General features: G+C 51.5%; 1 protein-coding gene across 1 annotated transcript in view; it reads right to left on the reverse strand.

Annotated features, from left to right (window-relative positions):
• Nucleotides 1-8,172: 8,172 nt before the first annotated feature.
• Nucleotides 8,173-23,168, reverse strand: part of LOC309685250 (E3 ubiquitin-protein ligase TRIM36-like) — a gene marked incomplete at both ends in the record, with an annotated part of 45,631 nt that continues 30,635 nt past the window's right edge. Inside the window, 6 exons of the mRNA XM_082501052.1 lie at nucleotides 8,173-8,474; nucleotides 8,760-9,053; nucleotides 9,595-9,719; nucleotides 10,371-10,624; nucleotides 11,557-11,652; nucleotides 12,733-12,879. Of these exons, the coding sequence (XP_082357178.1) occupies nucleotides 8,173-8,474; nucleotides 8,760-9,053; nucleotides 9,595-9,719; nucleotides 10,371-10,624; nucleotides 11,557-11,652; nucleotides 12,733-12,879 (1,218 nt within the window). The remainder of the gene's footprint in view (nucleotides 8,475-8,759; nucleotides 9,054-9,594; nucleotides 9,720-10,370; nucleotides 10,625-11,556; nucleotides 11,653-12,732; nucleotides 12,880-23,168) is intronic.

Raw genomic sequence — 23,168 nt, forward strand, 5'->3', positions numbered from 1 at the left:
TTGTCTGTTATGGCAATAAGTATAAGCAGGAGCCTCTCTGCATCCCATGCCTGGGCATCAGCTATAAACAATTGGTCTGATCTCTCTGAGAGAGTGAACACTGTCTGCACAATATGCAGTTATTTTAGTAGTTAGAAGAGGCCCCGCTAAGAAGCGAAGTTACTGAACGAAATTGGTTCTGTTTTACCTCAAACCAGGACAGTCTCCATCCACAACCTTGGGGGATTCCTCATATACAGGGGTGAAGAGGTGGAGGGTCAGATGTACACATGCGGCACGGGCTGCGTTAACCCCCGCGCCTCCCACTGCAGGAATGACCGCAGGCAGACGCACTGTGAACCAAACATCAAACCTTTAATGAATTAAGAAAGAGAGAGAGATGTGGGAGAGTGGGGCTGGGGCTGGAGTGGGTGGGTGCGGGTCGCATGCGGTGGGGATGCGTGGTCCACGCCTTCTCTATCAGCCCATGAAGAGAGGCTGGGGGAGCGTGGGGCACTTTGCCCCCCAGCATCCCCCAGGGTTCTGGGTCGCGTGGTGGCCATGGTGTTGCCATCTGCCCTCCATTTGTTGCTGCCCATGTGCTGCCTGCTGCTGCCCACTGCGGCACCGTCCCGCTCCGGCGTTCCCTCCCACAGGGGTTTGGATTGTTTTTCCACCTGGCACACCACCATCTTCCTCTTCTTGGGTGGGATGTTGTCCCACGGGGAGGTCTCTTGCGTCCTGGGGGTGCCGTGTGGCGCGGGGCGCTTGGCCTGCTTGCCACCCGCCTCTCCTGATCTAGGCACAGCCTGGCAGGAGACAACGGCTGGTGGCAGCAGCGAGCGGGTCAGAACCTCCTGGGACTGCCTCCTCAGCAGCTCCTCCAACAGTTGGGCCATGCGGGGTGGCCGATGCTGGGGGACAGCCGGGGGTCTGGCCAGGGTTCTTGGCAGCGGGTGACAGAGGGTTCTCAGTAGGGAACTCTCTGGAGGAGCCTTCAGGGGATCATTCCAGGGACTCTTCACAGGACTGTCCTTTAAAGTCTTCTCTGAACTCTCCGCAGAGCTCCCCTTGGAAGTCTCCAAGGGACTCAGTGGCAGCCAGGTGGGGAGGCCTGCCGCCACCCCACCCTGCTTGCCCTTGGGGTTCTGCAAGGGGGTGTCTGGCACTCCCCAGAAGGGCTCATTATCCCAGAGCATTGCTTACACCAGGCGGTCCTTGGAGCAGTCACCCTCCACCCCAGGCTCCAAGAAGTCATGGACTTTGTTAAAGGAGGTGGAGCTGGCAAAGCTGTTGGGGTCATCAGGGAAGGTGTTTTTGCCAACTGCCAGCATCACCACCACCACTAGCTCCTTGTTGCAGCCACCCTCTGCCCTGTGCTCCAAGAGGTGGGGAAGCTTGTTGAGGGAGGTGGTCAATGTTCTTTCGCAACATCTCTGTGGTTTTATTCAGCTTCATGGTGACCAACCGTGGCCTCTACGGCCAAGAGAGCACCAAAGTGGTCTTCAGCGCCAGACAATGGCCTGGAGGTGGTCCCCTCGCCCACCGGCTGGACCTAACCAGGGGTGTCCATGGAGGGACAGCTTTGCTGGTTTTGCTGCCTCGGCTCGGTGGTGGCCGTTGGAGGGCCCCGTAGGCGGGCTCCTTGAGCAGGCTGACCTCAGAACTCGTTGCCGATAATACGGCTATTACAGACGTTATGAAGGCCGAGGCTTCGCGAGGATGGGAGGACTCGGCCTTCACTGCCTTCAGCACTGTGCGTTCGGTGAGGATTTTCTTCACTATTCCTTCTCCTTCTCTTCCTCCTTCTCCTTCTCTTCCTCCTCTATAGGACTGAGGGTTGGCTGCCATCTCTTGGCTCTGCGTCCATGTCGTCTTTTGGGCATTGCTTTGCCCTTGGGTTGGCTGGTCATGGGTTGGTTTGTGTCGGAGGAGACCCTTGGGACCACCAACCGCCGCCTGGAAGGACACAAAGGGAGAGGTCTACCTGAGGACACAATGGGTTTGGGGCTGCTTTCTGCCCCTCCCCATGAGCCACGTGCCTCCTCATGTAGCCAGCAGCAGGTTGGCTGAGGAAAGCCCCTGTGCCGGGACCCTCATCTGACACACAGCTGTCCCATTGTCCCTAGACCACACTGGGGCTCTCCTGAAGAGCTGGAGAAGATCCAGCCCTGTAAAATGGGGGTGTTCCCGGCAGCCACATCCCACCCCTCCAGGTGCTGCCTTCACCACGCTTGGGTGGTGATGACCAAGGAGCGTTCAGGGCTGGGGAACGGGCTCTTGCTGGGTCAGAAGATCATGGAATGGTTTGGGTTGGAAGGGACATTTAGAGGTTCATCTAGTCCAATGCCCCCCGCTGTCATCGGCAGGGCCACCTTCCAGTAGACCAGGTTGGTTCCAGCCCCATCCAACCTGACCTTGAACACCTCCAGTCAGGCTGATGGAATGGTTTGGGTGGGAAGGGACCTTTGAAGGTCCATCTAGTCCAACACCCCTGCCATGAGCAGGGAAGTCTTCAACCAGATCAGGTTGCTCAAAGCCTCATCCAACCTGGCCTGGAATGTCTCCAGGGATGGAGCGTCTCCCACCTCTCCGGGTAAAATGGCCCTGTGTGGCCGCCCACCCTGAGCCTTCAGCCTCACCTGGCCAGAGACCTTGTCCTCTTCTTCTTCTGCAGCTCCAAGATTTCCCCGAACTGCGGTGTTTTGCTTTGAGTCGGGCTCGGAGCAGCAGGAAAGGGAAAACCGGGAAACCCCACTGGAACCAGAAAGAAGACACCTTCTCAGAAGAGCGTCGCTGCGACGCTGCCAGACCACCCAGGGACACGCAGGGGGTGCTCAGGCCTCTTCCCAAAATGTCCGAGGGTTGGACATTCTGCTCCTCTAGCAGCCCCATCGTGTCTTCCCCAACACCAGCCCCATTTCCAATGTGGTTTTCCGACTTCGTCATCATCATGATGGTCAGGAAGGAGGAGCCGGGTGGTGCCGGGGAGGGGACAGGTGTCATTTCTGAGGGGAAGAGGGGGAGGAGAAGGCCTTGGCCCACCATCCTCCCACTGTACCCTTGGGCACATCCCACCCCGGGGCTCTCTTTTGGTGACACCAACAAATCGTTAGGACAAAAGGCCCTCAGGAGTTGGCCTGAAGCTTTGGGACAAGTCGGAGCCTTTTGGCGCTCAGCGTTGGCCATTTCCCCACAAGATGGCAGAAGTTGGCTGCCCGTCCCATGGAGAAGAGCTGGGAGCTGCTTTACCTTTCCCACCTTGCTGGAGAGGTGGCAAACTGTCTTTTCTCGTCTGCACATCCTCACCAGGGACTTGTCTCGAGGTCTTGAGGAGAGCCCTGGGTGGGTGTTTGGGCACACACTCCATCACAAACCTGGAAAGAAGGAGAAGACACCCATATGACCCATGGCACCACCAGCACTTGCCACTTGCTGCGGCCACTTGCCCGCAGGCAGAGTTTGGCATTGCCATGAAGGCCATTGACTTCCCAAGTCTACCACATCCCATCCCCAAGGACGGGCCTGGGAAATGGAGTCGCCCAGCAAAGAAGTCCAGGCCACCATGGGAAGAAATGTCACCCAAATTCCTCTGTCTTTCCCCTCACAGCTGCCTTATGGGAGTGACTGCGGCCTGGGGACATCATCAAGAGTCGCCGCCTGGTGTCCCCAGGACACCCGCAGCGGCACAAGGAAGAGATGCTACCTTGGGCGTTGGCATCAAAGAGCGGCTACAGCCGCCAACGTACTCACTTGGGAAAGAGGATGACACGGCCGGAGAAGCTCAGTGAGGCCACGGGTACCACTGGGGACACAATCATGTCCAGCAGATGGGGGACCTGCAATGGAGGAACACAAAGATTCAGGACATCCTCAAGGTGGTTGAAGCACTGCACACTGGAGGATGCCAAAGACAGCAGGACATCCTCAATGTGGTTGAGGGTCTCAGTGTTAGAGGAGGCCAAAGATGGCAGGACATCCCTCAACGTGGTTAAAGCACCCCACATTGGAAGAGGCCAAAAACGGTGGGACATCCCCCACATGGCTGAGGCACTCAAGTGTCGGAGGAGCTTGAGGCAGCAAGTGTTGGCAGGACCGTAACTCTCACCTGGACCGAGTGGCTGAACGTGTCCTGAGGGACCCCACACAAGCAGTGCCAGAACACTGCCGTGGGACCGCACGCACCACAGAGAAACCAAAATGCTTACCTTGAAGACAACCTTCTCCAAGTTCTCCTTCCCAGACAGCCTCTCCAGGAAGCTGCGGTAGAATATCACGCGCACTTTCGTGCCTTCGATGAGGAGCACCCCCACCTCCCTCAGGATGAGGGCCACATTCTCCCCCTTCCCCAGGCAGCGCGAGAGGAGGGTCGTGGTGCCTTGGATGCAGTCCACCACTTTCTGCCGGGACACGGCGGCTGCCACGGCCACCTTGGAGTACTTGAGGGGCTCCATCTCCTTGTTGCCTGGAAGAACCACAGGAGAAGGATGGAGAGGCTCACCCGGTGGCCCGTGTCCTACAGCTTGTGTGTCACAATCATTGCATTGCCCCAAAAAAACTCAAACCCACTCAATTATTGGACTTTGGAGTTGCTTCAGACAAGATGACCGTGCAGTCAGCCATCTTACCGGGCAGGTAGTCCTTGTTGTCCATCAGGTTGTGGACAACAGCAAGGTTCCTGGCCAGGTGGAACACCGGCTTCTGGATAGTCACGGTTTCATCTCCGACCTGGACGTGTTCGAGGACAGTACCGAAGGAGCCAAGGGTGGGAATTCGGACACCCTGCAAGTGGACGAGAAGGGTGGGAGGGTGAGGACTGGCCAGAGGGAAGATCTGGAGGTGACCTCCCCCATCCAGGGATGGTGCTTCAGGCTGGATCCTGCCCTCTCCCACCGTTTGGAGGCACGAGCTGGGTGGTGGGGAGAACTTTGGGGAGGAGATGTTGAGTCCTTCCCCTCCTCAGGAGAAAAAAACACCACTGGAGTTTGGGCAGAACCAGGATGAGGCCATCCCGGGGGGGTCTCCAGCGACCTGGATCAGCCCTACCAGAAGTGACACCAACATTGCACAGGCCCCGTTTGGCCGTCAGTGGGGACTTTTGGGGTGAGATTCCTGTTTTCTGAGGAGTTGAAGGGTGAGAGCAGGCCACGACCCAGGGGGATCCCACCACCCCTCATGGTGCATGAGGAGGACGCGGGTGTTGCACCACCTTGTGGAGCAGGAGTTGGTCTTGAATGTAGCCAGCCACTGCATCCCAGACGGCCGTTCGCTCTGAAAAAACAAAGAAGAACCAGGTCAGGCCCCATCTCCACCAGCTCTCAGGTCCACCCCAAACATCTCCCCCTTGAGCCGCGACGCGGTGGCAGACGCCAAGTGTCAGGGCTGGCTCCGAAATGGTGACAAGCCCTTGAGTCTTGGCTGCCGGAGAGGTGACTGCGGTTGGCCGTACCTTCAGCGGTGATGCTGGACATAGCGAAGGTGTGCTCCATCCCATCCCAGAAGTCCATCTTGGTCCGCCTCACGCTGGTGGGTCGGTTCTTGGTGGCGACAGCCATGTTAGAGGTCATCTTATGGACGTTCCTCCAAAGTGTGGGACCCACCACCCGGTGGGCCCTTTTATACCCCCTGAGTGGGTGTGCCACGCACCTCTTGTGACATCAGGGTGACATGTTCATCGCTGATTGACTGACCGTGGTGACACGGCAACCGCCAACCTCTGGTGGGGTGGCCATTAGCAGGGAGAGCTTCAAGCAGCTCAGGATGCTCCAAGCCCCGTCCAACCTGACCTCGGACCTTCCAGTCATGGACACACAGATTGGTTTGGCTTGGAGGAGACATTTGAAGGTCCATCTCGTCCAACCTCCCCTGTCTTCGGCAGGGGCATATTCCAGTAGAGCAGGTTACTCAACGCCCCATCCAACCGGACCTTGGATACATCCACTCAGACCCACAGAATGGTTTGCATTGGTTGAGTTGGATTTTTGGGTGGTTTGGGTTCCAACAGACCAGGTTGGTCCCAGCCCTGTCCAATCTGACCTTGAACCCCTCCAATCAGACTCATAGAAGGTTTGGGTTGGTTGAGTTGGATTTTTGGGCTGGAAGGTTTGGGAACCAGTAGAGAAGGTTGGTCCCAGTCTCATCCAGCCTTACGTTGGACACTTCCAGTCATAGACCCACAGAACGGTTTGTGTTGAAGGGGACCTTTGAAGGTCCATCCAGTCCAACCTCCCCATCATCGGCTGGGACACCTTCCAGTAGACCAGGTTGGTCCCAGCCCCATCCAACCTGACCTTGAACACCTCCAACCGGACCCAAAGAACAGTTTGGATTGGATTTCTGGGTGGTTTGGGATCCAGTAGACGGGGTTGGTTGCAGCCCCATCCAACCTGACCTCAGACACTTCCAGTCATGGACCCAAAGACTGGTTTGGGTGGGAGGGGACCTTGGAAGGTCCATCCTGTCAAACCCCCCAATCACTGCAGTGGCCGAGAATAAAAGTAGTGCCACGAGTGGGGCGGGTGCTGCTGCGTTATTGTATCTCATCCTATTGTATTATTTTATCTCTTTCGTTTATTTTGTTTTTTCCTCTTGAGCTGTTGAGCAGAGATGGTTCTCGTGCTCTCTTCCCATCTCGGGGGGGTCGTTGGGCTGCGGCGTGGGGCTGCAGAGCCCGGGAGGAGAGGACAACCCCGAAGAAAAGGTCCCCTTGCCGCCCTCCACCAGCAGCGGTGGGATGGGTGCAGGGACCCTCCTGCCATCGGCTTATCCCGTCCCCTGCGGGAGCCTTTTTCTGCAGCAAACCGACCCAAACCGACAACGGCACGTTGGTGCTTCTTGCTAAATGGGGAGGGGGGAGAAAAACAAATCTATCAGTTTGCTCTGTAAGGATGGAAGCAGCGCATCCCCAAACAGGGCCAAAATCAGGCGGCTTTTACAGGATGGGGTTTTGCAAAGCTGCTGGTGCCAGTGCCCCATGGTGATGGTCAGAGGGGGAAGAAACTGGTTGAGCCCTTAAAAAGAGGAAAAGAAAAAGGCTCGGAGGAAGGGAAAGGTGCAGTGCCGGGGTTTCCTTGCTGCTGTTCCTCCGGGATGCCCGTGCGCGTCCCCTCCACGCTGCCCTCCGGGCAGGACCGTGCTCGCTGCTCCGGCTCTGCCTCCCTGGAGGGGAAAGGTCCCGGCGCAGGAGAGTCCCCATCTCTCCCCCCTTCCCAAAAGAAACTTTAATTACCGGAGAGGTACATTATTACGCCGGTGACCCACAGTGGCTGTGGGGCTGGGGGGCTGTGGTACCAGCCCTATTGCTGCCCTACCCTTAAAATGGAATTATACACTTCTAATATAGGACAATTTGGTTTTCTTTTTTCCATTTTGTTTTCCTCCCTGTAAAAGGAGGGAGCGGGGCTGAGCTTCACTCCCTCCTGGCAGGGACCGGGAGAAATGAGAAAATCAGGATCTAATTTCTCATTTTTCAAAAAGTCTCCATCTGACTTTCAGAAGCTTGAGACACTGGCGTTTTTATAATTTCAGTATGTTATACAGCAGAAGGCCAACACTTTTGTTAGATTCATGAAAAAGTTAAGAGCCCCTGGGAGATAGCCTCCCAGCCTGCAGTTCCTAGACACATCCAGGCTTACTACAACTGTAATTGAGAGCTGGAAATCTTTTTGCTGGTTTGTCCACTGCACTTTGGCTTGTGCTCAGTAGCACTCCAGTGTCATATGCAAATCTATAGCCTGGGATGAGCCAGTGACTTGGAATCCACCATGACGCAAGCTACAGCAAAGACACACAGATATGCACAGTGAACATTGTACCTCTGAGTGGCTGCCAAACCTAGTATGCTAAGGGAATTAAGGCAGAATCTTACTATTGACAACTAAGCATTGCTTCAATCTTGCAAATGATGCTTTTTTTTCTCTTTTTTAACCTTCTTGCTTTAACTGACATATCTTGATATCTGTAGAAACCCGATTTCTTTCCCAGAAAGAAAGAAAATAGGACTCTGGACAATTAGAACATCTTCCTACTAATAGTAGAGGATGAACAGGACAACCTGCTTACACTATATCCTTCAAGCCACTTCCCACTGCTTAGGTTCATCTTCTATACTAATTGAGACCAGGCTCGCTCTTAATTTATTTTTTAAAAAGCCATCTCCTTATACAAAACATGTATTAAGCAAGAGTCTGCAATTTACCTTGGGCTGGTCACATCATGGGTATTATGGAACAGCTTCTGTATCTTGTTGCTAGAAACAACTCCCACTTTCACCAGGTAGGAATAGGCTTCCACGTGAAAAGCCCAGAAGTGCTTCCCTTTGGCAATCCCAGTGTCGCCAATGATGTAATCCAGGGTTGTGTAGCATCCGACCTGCATGCGCTCAGACCCCAGCAGTAGAGGAAATCCAGCCCTACTTTCCACAGAGGTTCTTCCTGGGTTCAGCAGGAGATGTTCACTGTTGTACCCGCATTTGTCATCGAAAAGAAAACTGAGAACTGAAAAACAGCATCCCAAAAAATTTTCTCTTAGTTAAGTATTTCTGTGCTTATAAACTATATTTTAAGTCATGCTGGCACTAGAATTCCTCGCTTTTAAAGGCTACCGGGAACATTACGCAAGCTAACACAGTCTCAGTATGCTACCTACTTAACCTGTTTGTTAACAGTGCTTTTAAACATGTATACAACCGGTAACAGTGTAGTAGAAGTCTGGGAGCTACTGGAAACCACCTACAGCTCTTAACACCACCAGCAGCTCGTGGACATAAGAAAACCCAATACCTGGGGCTGGAGGCGTACGCAAGATAACTTCTCGGCTCCAAGGGCTAGAGATGGATCCTTTATATCCTCGAACTCTGAAGGCATAGCTGCTGTCGTCATCGAGATCAGATATGACTTTGCTCTTGCTGCAAACTTCGATCTCCTGCCACGTTGTACTCTCCTCTTCTCTATTAAGCTTATGATACTCAAGAACATAGATATCAGCTGAGTCTGTCTTCCCAGGGCATTCCCAACTGATCAGAGCTTTGTTGTACATTTTGCTCTGCTCTTCATTGATTTCTGGTATTTCTAGACCTGGAATGACAGAGATTCAGGAGAAAAAAACCTCAAATGTAGATACATGTTGTTTTAGAATTAAACACAGAAGCCCTTTGTTGAGTGGCTACAGCACTGGGGGGACAGTGGGGGGGGGAAATCTGACTCAGTCAAAGAGTGCAGATGAGGATGGGTCTGTTCATGCACTTAAATCCTTTCTGGTTTTACTTTGAAAGTTGTATTATTTATTTTTGCTGGCAACTAAAAAACCATATAAAAACCTATTCTTTTCTGTCATGCAATCACGACAAAAAGCTGCTAGGAAGACCTAGTATTACTTAACTACAATATTTTGGAAGCCAATGTAAACTGGTTCTGAATGCCATGGCATCTTAGCTTCTTTATCAAAGCTGAAGCTAGCATTGCTGCCAGGTAATGCCTTGAGAATCACAGAGGCAGAAGGGACAATGCAAGTCACAAGATTGAGTTCTGCAACTGCAGCCCTGCACAAGTTTTGCCTCTTTCCAGAGAAGCCCTTAAAGCTATAACTCAAGAAAGACATGATGCTCTCATAATTTACCATTGGAATGGAAGGACAAGTCACCAAGGATCTCTTCTTGCTTGGCTATGTCCATCACAAAGTCCTCGAAAGTAGTTTCAGCTGCTGGCTTGAAGCTCTTCAGAGATTCAGTAGCTTTTTGGATTCTGAAAGCACAGAAGCAGAGGGATGGCAGAAGAGGGAAAAAGGAATTCACATGGGTGCATTCCTTAAAGCAAAACCGCTAGGTTTTGCTTTAAAAAAAGTTCTCTTTTCAGGTACTTACTCATGTGTCCCAGAAACTTGTCTCTCTAGACAGAATTAAAGTGCAAAATTTAAAGGCCTTTTGTACATCAGTGTAAAGATAACTAACAGGGAATCTTTTGGTTGGCAGAGCATTTTAACAATTTGGGGCATTACATTCAAAGAACAAAATAGGTGTGAAGCGCTAATGGAGCACAACTATTCAGATCAAAGAGTTTAAAGCCAGAAGAGACCTGTTAGATTAACTTGCAAATACCCGATGCAATCTCTGAGCAAAGGACTGTATCAGTGAGCTGAATGGGTTACCCTTCCACTGCAGTCCTACTGAAGAAGGCTAGGCGTTGGCGCAGGACAGAGCCCCTCCTCTGGGCTGTTTTTTAACGCACACTGTAATATAGGAATTTCTACTGAATGGTACCGGGACCGCCTCTGAGGCTCTGCAACACAAAGTACTTGCATTCAGTACTTTCCTAGCAGGTGTCCAAAGAATATGACTGACCAGACATCCCTGGAACAGTACCTGTACCTCGAACGGAAGATAATTAATAAGATACCTGACGTGAAGTTGTTTTGCTGTTTGAACAAAACAAGATGGATCGGTTTCTTTAAGCAGTTCTTGAGCAAGTCCTACAAGGCCATTATTTTCCAGGAGCCCTTGAGATTCTTCTGCTTGTGTGTGCAATTTTTCCAGCCTTAAATTCTTAGAAGCTTCAATTGCCCTAAGAGCTGCGGATTTCTTCTCTTCCAGGACATGAGATAATTTCTCAAAACTCTGAGATGCTTCTTCTTTAGCTCTTTCACTGTTGCACTAGGAGGGAACAAAAGACATTTTAGACGGATCCCACAGCACTGTGGCTGTGTACAGAAATGTACTTAGGGTTGTTCAAGAGATCAGAGCAAACTAGTCATCTGTTTGACTGACAAGACTAACGAGCTTTGTTATGCTCTTCAACACTGAAAATGCAATCAGCACTGCACCCAAGCTAGTAAGCGTCTCCTATGTTAACGCAGAGAGGAAAGAGCAGGAAATTATTCCTCCGATTATGTATTGAGTTACGCACAGCGTTTGTCTAAATAGTTCATGGAAAATCACTGTAAAAGCAAGTCAGCGTCTGAAGTCTTCATGCCCAAGACCTAGGTGCTCTTCCACCTTCCCCAGTCACCCTGAACTGGGAGTCCAGCCCAGTTTCTCCCCTATGCCCTGTAGTGCCACCTCTGATGAGTGCCCTGGATTAAAGGAACTATGAAGCACAAAGGCCATCTGCAGCAAGATACAGGCAGGGCCAGGAGCTCCTGCCAATTTTTGCCATTGCGTTTTTCAGCTCGTATGTGAGCTCCCAGCTCTGACTCTTCTGCAGGGAGATTTTGCCCTTAATTCTGACTTCACTGCAACATCCTCAAGGTAAACAGACAGCATAAATTGTGCAGCACCACTCATATGCAAGAGCTGTAAGTCTAACTCACCTCTCTTTGGGTAAGGTATCAAATAAGCTTTATGTCAATTAAATTCACAGCAGCACCCAAAACTTAACTTCCCTCTGTAGGTTGCCCAAATTTCCCACACTGTCAGGATTAGGTCTTACCGTCTGTGACTCAGAACCAACACAAACTGTTCAGAAATGGTTTTGCTGGCTAACAAAAAAAAAAACCAAAGGATCTGGAACACTTCACTGTTCCATTTGGAGTCCCTGCTGTGTCCTTGCAAGGTCCATCCCCAGACAACCCACAAGCCACTCTCACCTCTGTTTCTTTCAGCAGCAGATCCAGCTGCGTGATGCGAGCTTTCACCTGGCTCTCCTTACTGATGAGGTACTCGATATCTTTTGAAAGCTTCTCCTGTTAAAATAAAACAGCAAACTGGCAGGCAGAACAAGGGCATCCCACCCAAACTGACAACAAGCACAGGTGGGCCACCCAGCCAGCACTCAGTTTCTGTAGTTACGAGGACAAGAGCCTGCCATCAGTTATGAGCAGCAACCCTGTGGAGAACTGCTCAGTGACCCGCCATGACTGGCCCGGGACATCAGGCCACTGCCATGTGCAGGACTGGTGGCACAGCCTCTGAGGAGAAGAGGTGACAGCCTCAGCTGGCTCATCCTTCCCCAGCCACAGCAGTCACCTTCTCTCTTAGGCTAGGAACACGAGTCTTCAAGACATTACCAGAACTAATAGAAAAGCCTCATAGGTTATTAACTCATCTGTAGTAAGGTTTGCTAGAAAAATGAGTGGTTGGAAACTTGAACTTAGGAGTGTCTCTGCACTTCCTTAGTTGCAAGAGTTAACAGCTGTACAGGAAAAGCCTTGCAAACAGGCGAGGAGGCCAAAGAGCAGAAGGCAGGCTGGGATGGGCTTTTTTTTTTTTTTTCCTCTCCTGTGAGCAAGAGAGGAAGCAAAGGAAGAAGAGGAGGCAGCAGCAATCATTCTTTAATAACAAAGCAGTGTTTGCAAGTCTGCCCTGTTGTATGGTGCTTAGGGAATCAACAGCTCTGCAACTTCAAAAACATACAGCGTCCCAGCAGATAACTGCCGATGCAGATTCTTCAGGAGTGCTTCTGAAGTATAAGCTAACCCAAGCCACAAGGACACTTGCCTTAAAAAAGCCAGATTGTAAACCATTAACTTCTTAAACCTTCTGCATTGGTCAGTACTGATGCACAGTTGGCTAACATAAGGTGGAAGCGCTTTTAAGGGGTTCTGTTTGAAGCCTCATAGAAAATATAGTTTAGTTTCTTAGCCGCACACTATGTCACACTAATATATACATTAACAGATGTTGCACAGCAGCATGCCTCATGACTCGTTCAGTGTCCTCCAAACACACGTCCTGGCATCCTGCCAGGGGAAGTTTGCCCTTAAACCCGAGGCTCAGTGCTCTTCCCCCTTCTTAAGGCCAGGTCCAACAATATTTACTTTTACCTTAAGGGTTTTGTAGGCAGTGCTTATGGTTGTTACTCTGTGGTTTGCATGACATCCACCCAGTTTACATAGACGACAAACAGGCCTTCTGCAGGTTTCACAGTACATGTTTACCCTCTCCATTTCATGTTCTGGACACATCAAAATCTGGAAGAAAAAAAAAGAGAGCAGAGAGAATGCAGGTGTCCTTCCAAAAACGGAGGTGCTCAACAAACCGCCAAAACACTCAATTATCCCACAGCAGCGTCTGACTTATCAGTGGGTATTTTTTATATTCTGTTTATCTTCCACCTTTTACATTTGTCCATGCCAGTGAAAGCCAGCAGATGAAAACAAACAGTTTCACCAGGTTTACAGTGAGTGAACCTGTAGCAATGTCTGTGTACACATCACATAGCCTCCATACTGCAATCAACCATTTTGCTAATCCCTGAAGCTGTCTGCACACCTCAAGCTCCCCGCACTCCAGTTCGGAGATGTAAATGCAATACAGAACATGTCCACCCTGTCAAATTTAACCCTGTTCACACCGGCATCTCTTGAAACAGCTATCAACTGTTTCTTAAAGCAAGAGTTGACATAATACTGTAATGACTGAGGTCTAAGCTAGACTCTGACCAGCCACATAGCCATTGCTCTTGGAGCAACAAATGAAACGCAGCCACCACCACCAGTCACAGCCATCTTAAAGACAAAAGGCCCCAGTGCTTCAATTTTTCTGTCTGACTCCAATTACAAGTTGCTCATGCTGAGCGCTAATTCCAGCAACAGCTTAAACAGCACTGTAAAAAACCTGGTGTTCACTAAAACTCATCTTTCAAAAACTGAGCGTGTTGAAATAACTGCTCAAAGAGGGAAAAAGTGCCGCTCAACTCCAAGATCGTGCAACAGATAAAGCCATCTAAAAGGCACATAAAGTAGCATAAACACGGACACTCAAAGCTAAGGTTGCAGACCATCTCCAAAACCAACTCTCAAGCTCCAAATGTTATCTTAGGCTATGGTGAAAAGCCCAAAGACAAAGGAAATGTTCAGGAAAATTAGCTGTGCAGGCAGACATCTCCAAAAACTGCAGTCATGCTGTTAGTCTGTGGAAGCAGTTTTTCCACAGCAGTGCACAGTCACACCTAACGGAAACTGCACACTTTTATTCATCTCCTCGTGTAAGTAAGAATTACAGCCTGCAAGCTAGAGACCGAAGAGGTCAGCAGATTACCTTGTCTAGTTCTCTCAGAATTCAAGAACAATCAGCCCAGTATCTGCTTCTCCCATCCCCACCACACACGTTACAAAGTGCTCTCCAGTCTGGTTGTGAATGAAAGCGGGTTTATGAAAGGTGGGTTAACCTTGACCAGCAGCCAGACAACAACCAAGCTGCTCACTCGCTCCCCGTCCTCAAGATGATACGAGGGGAAAGATGATCATGGGTCAAAACAAAGACAGGGAAATCACTTACAAATTATCAGTTCATTGCCAAGTCAAGTAGACTTGGATAGTCAGAAACTATGACTAAATATTTTAGACCATTCCCCCACCCCACTTTTTTTTTTTTTTTTCCCTAGGCTCAAATTACTCCTTCATTTGCATTTGCATTTCTTCTTCTCACTCCCGCCTGGAGAGGCACACGAGGGATGGGAAATGGAGGATTACAGTCAGTGCATAACACTCCATCTCTGCTACTCCTTCCTCATTATAAGTTTCCTCTCTTCATCACAGGTCCTCTCCACAGGAGACCAAGGTGTTTGTGGCCAAGGGGATCTGTTCTCATTTCTTTCTGTCTTACTTTTGTCCTCTACACTCACAGAATGGGTGAGGTTGGAAGGCACCTCTGGAGACCGTGTAGTCCAAGCCCCAGCTGAGGCAGGGTCAGCTACAGCAGGTTGCTCAGGACCTTCTCTCGGTGGGTTTTGAATAACTCCGTTATTAGAGACTCCACCACCTCTCTGAGACACCTGTTCCAGTGTTTGGCCACCCTCAAAATTCAAAGCTCACTGGGAACTCCTGAGGGTTTGGAAGATCTCCATTGGTGGAGAGTTAACAACCTCTTTGGGCGGTTGCAGTGTTCCAGTGGTTCCAGGGTTTGACAACCTTCCGAGTCTACTCACTGGGAACTCCTGAGGTACAGTTGGCTCCCTTGCCTTCATTCCCTCCCATCAGGCATTGAGACACCTTAATAAGGTCTCCCTGAGCCATTTTTTCTCCACACTGAACAGCCCCAGATCTCTCAGCCTGAAGAGGACTTCAGGTGTGTAGGGGCCATCGTGTCCACAGGCAGGTCCATGAAACTCTCCACGACAGCGGAGACAGGAGATGTGATGGGACACCGTACCACAGACCTATGGCACATCCTCCGCTTGAACGGCAGGTAACCGTGGCTGAAGAAGACACCAGAGGGGAAGGAAACACTGGAAACTCTTGGGGAGAGTGAAAGAGGGAACAGGGAAGGAGGGCTAAGACAACAGTGACAGGAAAGAAGAAGAGACAAATTGTCCCTTCCCAGGGGCGGGCTCACAGGGGGCGGGCTCACAGGACACAGCCAAGGGGGGTGAAGATGTCTATAAGAGCGTCCCACCCTGTGCCTGAGCTCTGCTTCCAGCAACAATGGCCCAAGGAGCTGCTCAGACATGCAAGTTTATGCACGTACCTTCAGACAGCGCTGAGTAAGAAAGCAAGGCCTGGAGTTACTAGGAACCAATTAAGGAAGCTAATTATGGCCTTCAAGCATGAACTGAAGTCCTCCAACTTCTCCAATAACCAAAGCACCCACTGAACCTTGCTCCCAGACAGAACCGCTGTCCTGAGGATAACAGTTATTGCCCACCATGTCAGGGATGAGGTGGACTCTCCTTCCCAGGCCCAAGGGGGTTAAACCCACACCTTAGACTGAAATAACGACTTTTCAGAGCAGCACTGGCACAGTTGGAAGCCCATCATCACCTGAAGGGCTCTGAGCTCTGCACCAGGCCAGTGCCCCTGGACGCCACGGCCGCGGCACGAGGAAGCAGTGACTCGGGGCACTTACAGTCACCGTGAGGTTCTCCCAGGTGATGCCAGACACATTGATCTTGTTGCTCTCCCAGAACTGCAGGGTTTCGTTGCTGGGATGGGTCGGTGCCTCACACTTACAGCTGGGAGGAGAGAAGCCAAGAGAGGTGAGGGGAAGGCGATGGAGGTGCAGCCCTGAGCTCCTGCCAAGGGGCAGCGGCACTTTAGGAGGAAGAAACCCACTAGGAGATGGTGAGGAAGTCCAGCTTGCTGTGCGTGTGCACAGGGTAGGCCTCTCGCAGGTGACTCAGCTTCTCCAGAGCCTCATAGATGAAGATGATGCAGATGAGGGAGGCGAAGGCTTCTTCGGTGAAGCGGGTGATGTAGCACACCAAAGAGCTAGCGTCAGTGGCCACCAGCACCATGCAGAAGAAGGCGGTTCACAGCCCAATGCACGCCGTAGAGAGAGGTAGAAGAGTGCGTAGTCCCTGGGAAAGCAAAAGAAAACGCAGGGTGGAGAGGGCAGCAAGAGGCTCCGAGCCGTGCCTTCCTTTGGGGAAAGTCGGCAGCAATTCAGGAGCGTGTCAAGGCTGCGGATGGTAAATGCAGTTTCCACGTCCTACGACAGACAGCCTCTGGGCTGCGGCGCAGGGTGTGGGCCCGCAGGAGGAGAGGCCAATTATTTAATTATCATTCTTTAACAATTACCTTGTGTTAATGCCTCGGAGGCTAATTGAGGTCAGGTCCCTGTTGTGGAAGGTGGTGTTCTCCCACATCACCCCGATGCCCTAACAGCGAAACCGGCTGGGTTTGCACCCAGTTACCTGCTGCCAGCAAGTTGGGGCTTCATAATAAATTTAATTGCAATAAGAGAGGTTAATCTCCCATCACAGTTGCCACAACAAAAAGACTGTCATGGAAAATATCCATTTTGCCTGAAAAGCTCCTGCTTTTTCAAAAATCATCAAAACATTTGACCAGAGAACTGTTTGGATATGTGGGTAAAATATATTTCCACTTCCAGCAAAAAACATGCAAAAAAGTGCCCGAGTTTGTACTGAGAGGAAAGCAAATCTTCCCTCATTCCCAAACCAGAGTCATTTGTCTCATCTTCCCTGTGCAGCCCAGCTCGGGCATCCATATCCTTGTGGTTTCTCCTCCTCCTGCTCTTTCACTTTAACTCTAAAAACCCTCAACCACCCATCCATCCTTCAGAGACCGAGGGCTCCTGCAACGTCACATACTAAAGCAGCAGCGCGTGATGTCTGTGACACAGAAGACAACTTAAATCTACCAACTACCACTAAGAAAAACATCTTTTCTCCATCCCTGCCTTCTTCTGAAGGCGCTCGCAGCACCTGGCCGCAGCAGCCAGCCTTACTTGCAGAATTTGTAGAGGATCTTCTCGAACACGAGGACGGGGCCGGTGCTGCCGAGGATGGCGAGAGGTTGGCCAGCAAAGAGGAAATACACCACGCCGGTCATGGATGCGCCCAGCAGCGACTCCATGGCACTCTGTCCAGGGAAGAGAGGCAGCAGCGAGTAATTAAATCATTAGAGGGAAAACCACAAGTGCAAATTCACTGCAGCAAGGACTTTTGCATGAGTGTTGTCCTCCCTCGTGCCACCCAACAGAGAGAGGTGCTCACTATGTGGCTGTTGGTCGCCTCCCCCAGCAGTCCCCCAAAGGTGATTGATGACGGGGGACATGCAGGCACAGTAGAGGGAGAGGAAGGACGCCAGACACTGCAGGCTCAGACCATCCCGAAAGTCCCTCCAGAACCAGGGGGCTTTTCGCTTCACATCCCGGATCAAACCTCCAAAGAGCCTGGAGGAAGGAAAAAAAATTAAACCATTTTCGTGGAAGACCACGTTAAGTTTTCTTGGCTGAGGAAGGACAATCGCAAGCACAGAGTAACTTCCATTGCTAAAAAGAAGTCTCCTTCTCCCATTTTAGCCCCAGTAGAAACTGAGGCATACAAAAAAACCACAGAATCACAGAATAGTCAGGGTTGGAAGGGACCTCTGGAGATCATCTAGTCCAACCCCCCTGCCAGAGCAGGGTCACCTACAACAGGTTGCACAGGACAGCGTCCAGGCGGGTTTTGAACATCTCCAGAGTGGGAGACTCCACAACCTCTCTGGGCAGCCTGTTCCAGTGCTCCACTACCCTCAAAGTGAAGAAGTTCCTCCTCATGTTAAGATGGAACTTCCTATGTTCAAGCTTGTGCCCATTACCCCTCGTCCTATCAATGGGCACCACTGAAAAAAGACTCCTCCCATCCCTCTGGCATCCTCCCTTTAAGTATTTGAAAGCATTAATAAGATCCCCCCTCAGTCTTCTTTTCTCTACACTAAAGAGACCCAAGTTCCTCAGCCTTTCCTCATATGAAAGATGTTCTAATCCCCTAATCATCTTCGTAGCCCTTTGCTGGACCCTCTCCAGCAGATCCCTGTCTTTCTTGAACTGGGGAGCCCAGAACTGGACGCAGTACTCCAGTTGCGGCCTCACCAGGGCAGAGTAGAGGGGGAGGATGACCTCCCTCCACCTGCTGGCCACACTCTTTTTGATGCCCCCCAGGATGCCATTGGCCCTCTTGGCCGCCAGGGCACATTGCTGGCTCATGGTCATGCTGTTGTCCACCAGGACTCCCAGGTCCCTTTCCACAGAGCTGCTCTCCAGGAGAGAGTCAGCCCCCAATCTGTACTGATGCGTGGGGTTATTCCTCCCCAGATACAGTACCCTACATTCACCCTTGTTGAATTTCATTAGGTTCCTCCCTGCCCAACTCTCCAGCCTGTCCAGGTCACGCTGTAAAGCAGCACAGCCTTCTGGCCTGTCAGCCACTCCTCCCAGTTTAGTGTCATCAGCAAACTTGCCGATGGTACACTCTATCCCTTCATCCAGATCATCGACGAATATATTGAACAGGACTGGACCCAGTACTGACCCCTGAGGGACACCACTTGTTACTGACCTCCAACTAGACTGCACCACTAACCACAACCCTCTGAGCTCTATCTGTCAGCCAGTTCTCAATCCACCCCACTGTCCATCCTCCAACAAAAGAAACCCTCCAACAAAAAGAAAAAGAGACCAAACCTGAGAGCCCGTCCCCTCTTATTGCAACAGTCCCTCACTTTGAGAAGCAGCACAGCTCTACCTGGAGGTACTTACACATCTGCTTCCACCCCAAAGCAAGAAAACCTGTGTGCAACCACGCTGCGGCTGAGCCCAGCTGCCCAAATCTCCCACCCACCCAGCCCAAGGGACCAAGCTGGTAACCTGGAGCCCCTTCACTGACCCACTTCACCCCAAAACTCTGCTAGAAGGGAGGTGCGCACTCAGATTTTAGGGGCAAACAGAAAAACACCCCACCAAACTATTGCAGTTCACACCTTCCTGTCCGCTCCAGTTCAGGACCGCTGTGTTTCTCCGGCTTGCTGCAAGAAGCACTGTCATCGAGAGCTTCTGGCACCTTCCTTTTTTCCTGGTAAAATGGAAATAAGATAAAGATATGTCTTTTAAGCCACTGGCTTGTTTTGCTTTTTGGGCTGGGTATGTGACCTGTAAATTTGGGCCCCTGAGCAGCACCCCCAGCCGTGCTGCCCTCCTGCCCGTCCCCATCGTGCCTCCTTCTGCCGCAGCACCCACCTGCTAAGGGACGTTTTTCGGGGGCTCAATTCGGATGGAGGGATCCCACTCTCCTGGCAGCAAAACCATGACCTGATCCAGAAACTCATTGATGCCAGCCACCAGGTCAGCCTGGTTCTTGGCTTTATAGGCAACATCGTGGAAGACCTGCCGTAGGAGACAACCAGGTGAGAGGATGACCCATCTCGGATGTCCTAACCAGTGCAATAAGCTCTTGGCTAAATGCAAGGTCATTTTCCACAAATCGCCTGTTGGAAATGGCAGGAAATATTCCCCCCAAAGGAAAAATCTGTGCATCACAGTATTTGTAACCATCTCCACCAGGCTCCCGTCCCCCATGGCACCCCACAGCCTTCTGCTTCAAGAGGAGAAGTTTCACTGGCCCTGGCAATGCCACCACTGGGGGCAGCATGCTGGGGACCCTGGGGAGAAGGATGAGGCGCGGGCTGCAGCCCAGGTGGGATTTTAGCCTCCTGCAGGCAGCTAAGAGGGACAACAAACCCTCTTCCTCACTACTACAGAGACAGGGAGAGGTGAAGAAAGCCCCCAAAATGACCCGGAGATATCTCTGATCTCGTCACACCTCATCCGTCATGATAGTAGCCATGGACCTGCAGTTCAGCCTTTGCAGCAAAAGGAAGAATTCTCTTTTGCTAAAAGCCATCATCAAAGTGCTTATTCATCACTCCGCTCAGATAATTATTTCCCATCCTAGATAATGACATTTTTTGCCCGATCTGGCGTTTCTCCTTCTCCATGGCTCTGTGCAAGCCTGGCCAGACCCGGGGGAGAGGGGCTAGCCCAATATTTAGGGCTGAACTGGTGCCAATCGATGGCCGCTTTGCATGTGAGCGTGACAGGCCGAATGCAGGTGTGGTAACAGGATTTATCTTCTGCCCCCAGACACCCCATCCCAGCGGGTGTAGTTCATCCTCGGCACCGAGGAGGATGAGCAGCACATTCCCCACCACTTGTTCACCAAGCTGGATGAGATCTTCCTGAAGGAGGGTGAAGATGCCGAGTGGAAGGAAACGGCAAGGTAAATCCCTGCTGCCAGCTGCGGTGGCGGCCGCGGGCTCTGCCTTCCGCTCTCTGGGACACAAAGCTTTTGCAGCTGCAGGTGCCGATGCGCGGAGCCTTCTCCTCTTGCCGCCCCGTAGCTGCACCAAAGGGGTTGCAGAGCTGAGGCTGTTTTCTTGCAACGGGGCCGATCGTGCCCGATGTCCGCAGGTGGCTGAAGTTTGAGGAGGACGTGGAAGACGGCAGCGAGCGCTGGAGCAAGCCCTACATGGCCATCGATTGGCACCAGTTCAGCCCTAAATATTGGGCTGGCCCCTCTCCCCCGGGTCTGGCCAGGCTTGCACAGAGCCATGGAGAAGGAGAACGATCTGTTCCACCTCTGCATAAGGATGGGCCACTTTCCTTCCCCATGTTTCCATTTTTAAAGGCAGGATCCCTCTAAGGAAGACCAGCCTCAATCCATTATGCCTTCAACTGCCTCCCAAATAATGCCACTTTCCCTCAGAAGAACAGCAAACCACACCAATCAGCCACACGGACCTGCTTGCAGAGGACCCCGGCACCCACGCAGCCCCAAGGAGGCTCATGAATGCTGCGGCGGGTCTTACAGTGGTAGCCCTGCTCCATCGGGGCACAGTCCTCCCGTTCCTTCTTCCGATGCTTCTGGCGGTGGGGTCGGTGGTGCCGGTGGCTTTGCCTCACCAGCGGCATCCGCATGCCCACGGACAGGGTGTGGTGGCCTGCAAAAAAAGCAGCGTTCTCATCACTCTCGATATTGCGGAGACGGTTGACGCCGCTGCCATGATTAAACCAGCACAGCCATCCCAGGAGGAAACACCAACTTCTCTTCATTTTAGTTTCACTGCATTCCTGAATGTCAGAGACCCATCCCTTTTTCCAAGCCTGTTTTACTCTAACTTTGCAACAACAGAGCAACAACAAGCGATGGCTCCGGGTCACCTAAAAGTGCCCTGAAAGTATCAACCCTCGTCTCAAATTCCAGCTTCAGCTGGACAACACTCAGACCTGCTCATTAAGCAGCGACAGAAGGCACAAGGCGACAAGAGGAGATCCAATTAGTCCCGTGATAATTAAGTCTGGAACAAAAAAAAAGAAAATCACAGCCCTGTGTCTGCAGCCATCAAATTATTCTCCTGACCTCTCCAAGCCAAGAGCAGCCTCTGAGAAAACAAGCTGGGAACTGCCCAGCTCCGTGGCCAACACTCACACCACAGATGCCGCGGGGGCTTTTTCCCCTCTGTCTAAAAGCCACAACATTAAAAAAAATGTGAAAATAACTGTGCTTGTTTATTTAGAAGCACGCCACGTTTCGCTGCAGGTGATGCGTACACTGAGCACAGGACGCGGCAGGGACTTTGGGCAACGGGAAAACGCGTGGGGCTGGTGCCACCTCTCCCGACTCACCTTCCAGCTCCTCCTTCTCATAGTGAATATTGGCAACGGTGCTCGTTCTTCCCTGGTCCATCACCGCCTCCTCGTCGTGTCTCTGTTTAGCGAGAAGAAGAAGGTACAAGTTGGGGCCAGGTGAGGAGAGCTCCCTTACGTCCTCCCAGTCATCACCCATCCCCGCGGCCACGCGAGCCAACGAGCATCCCACCTCTGCATGTCTCCTCCTTCAGGCACAGCCCTAAAAACACGGACTTGGAGGAGGTTTTTTTTCCCCTACCCAAATAAAACCACCTGTAATGTCACCTGTATTGTATACACGGTGAGTCTGGAAGGATTTACTAAAAGGGGAGACAGTTGAGTGTTTCAAACCAAAACCAAGCCTCCTGCTTCATTCTTGTGGTTCCTTTCGAAAAATTAAAATAGGGATTTCCAAACTGGGGGTGGGCTGGGGTGGGGAGACCCAACCCCACACTTTTGAGCACAGCCAGTTTCATTCTCCAAACGTGATACCTGCAGGACTCACTAGATGGCACTTGGCCACAGGACATGGCCACCACCAACCTCCAAAGGCCCTCAGAACCTACAAGGGTGAAGCTTCGTCTTCAGCCCAATCAGGCTCAGGCTTCTCTTGCTGCAAGCCCGCTTTCCACACAAAACTGCATTTTTCTCCTCAAAAAAAAAAAGCCCAGGGCTGACAGCTAATGCCCTCCTTGGCTGAAATACCACTGCCAGCGCTGCACAAAGAGCATCTGTGCCTTAAAAGCTGAAGGAGAACTACAGGGGTTCTCTTCTCCCCTTGCCCCCGGGGCTGGGGAAGCATCACTGGGATCACCGCGCTCAAAGAAATAAAAAACCAACCACGTCTCACACTCGAGTCGCAACTGCAGCTTTGAAAGGGCCTCCAGGAAACCCTTCTCTTTAGAGAAGAGCAAAATACCGGAAATCTGCTTTTTATCCCCCAAATTCCTGCTTCGACCCAATGGCATCACCTGCCGCCGCGCAGCAGCGACGCTCGGGGAAGCTCACACCTCCCACTCGCCAGCCAATTTAACGAGCAAAAGGAACAAACGTTCCCATCTGGGAATGAGCTTTTTCTGGCCCCCAAGTACTTTGTCCTTTGCCGCCGCTGCCAGGTGCCTGGAAAACATCAAAGCATCGAAACTGGGCTGGGAAAGGGGATGGCGAGCTCACTTTTGAGTTTCGGAGCAGAGAGTGTTGTTCCATCTCAAGAAAACTTCTCCAAATTATTATTTTGCTGCAGCGTTTTTTTTGTCCAGGCAGGAGAGAGAGGGATTTTTGACTGTCCTGCCTCAGTTTACCTGTCTCAGTGCAACTCCTCCAGTTAGAAAGAAAAATCTTTCCCTGG

The sequence above is a fragment of the Vanellus vanellus genome (assembly GCF_965231255.1).
Source record: "Vanellus vanellus genome assembly, contig: HAP1_SCAFFOLD_36, whole genome shotgun sequence".
NCBI classification, from domain to species: Eukaryota; Metazoa; Chordata; class Aves; order Charadriiformes; family Charadriidae; genus Vanellus; species Vanellus vanellus.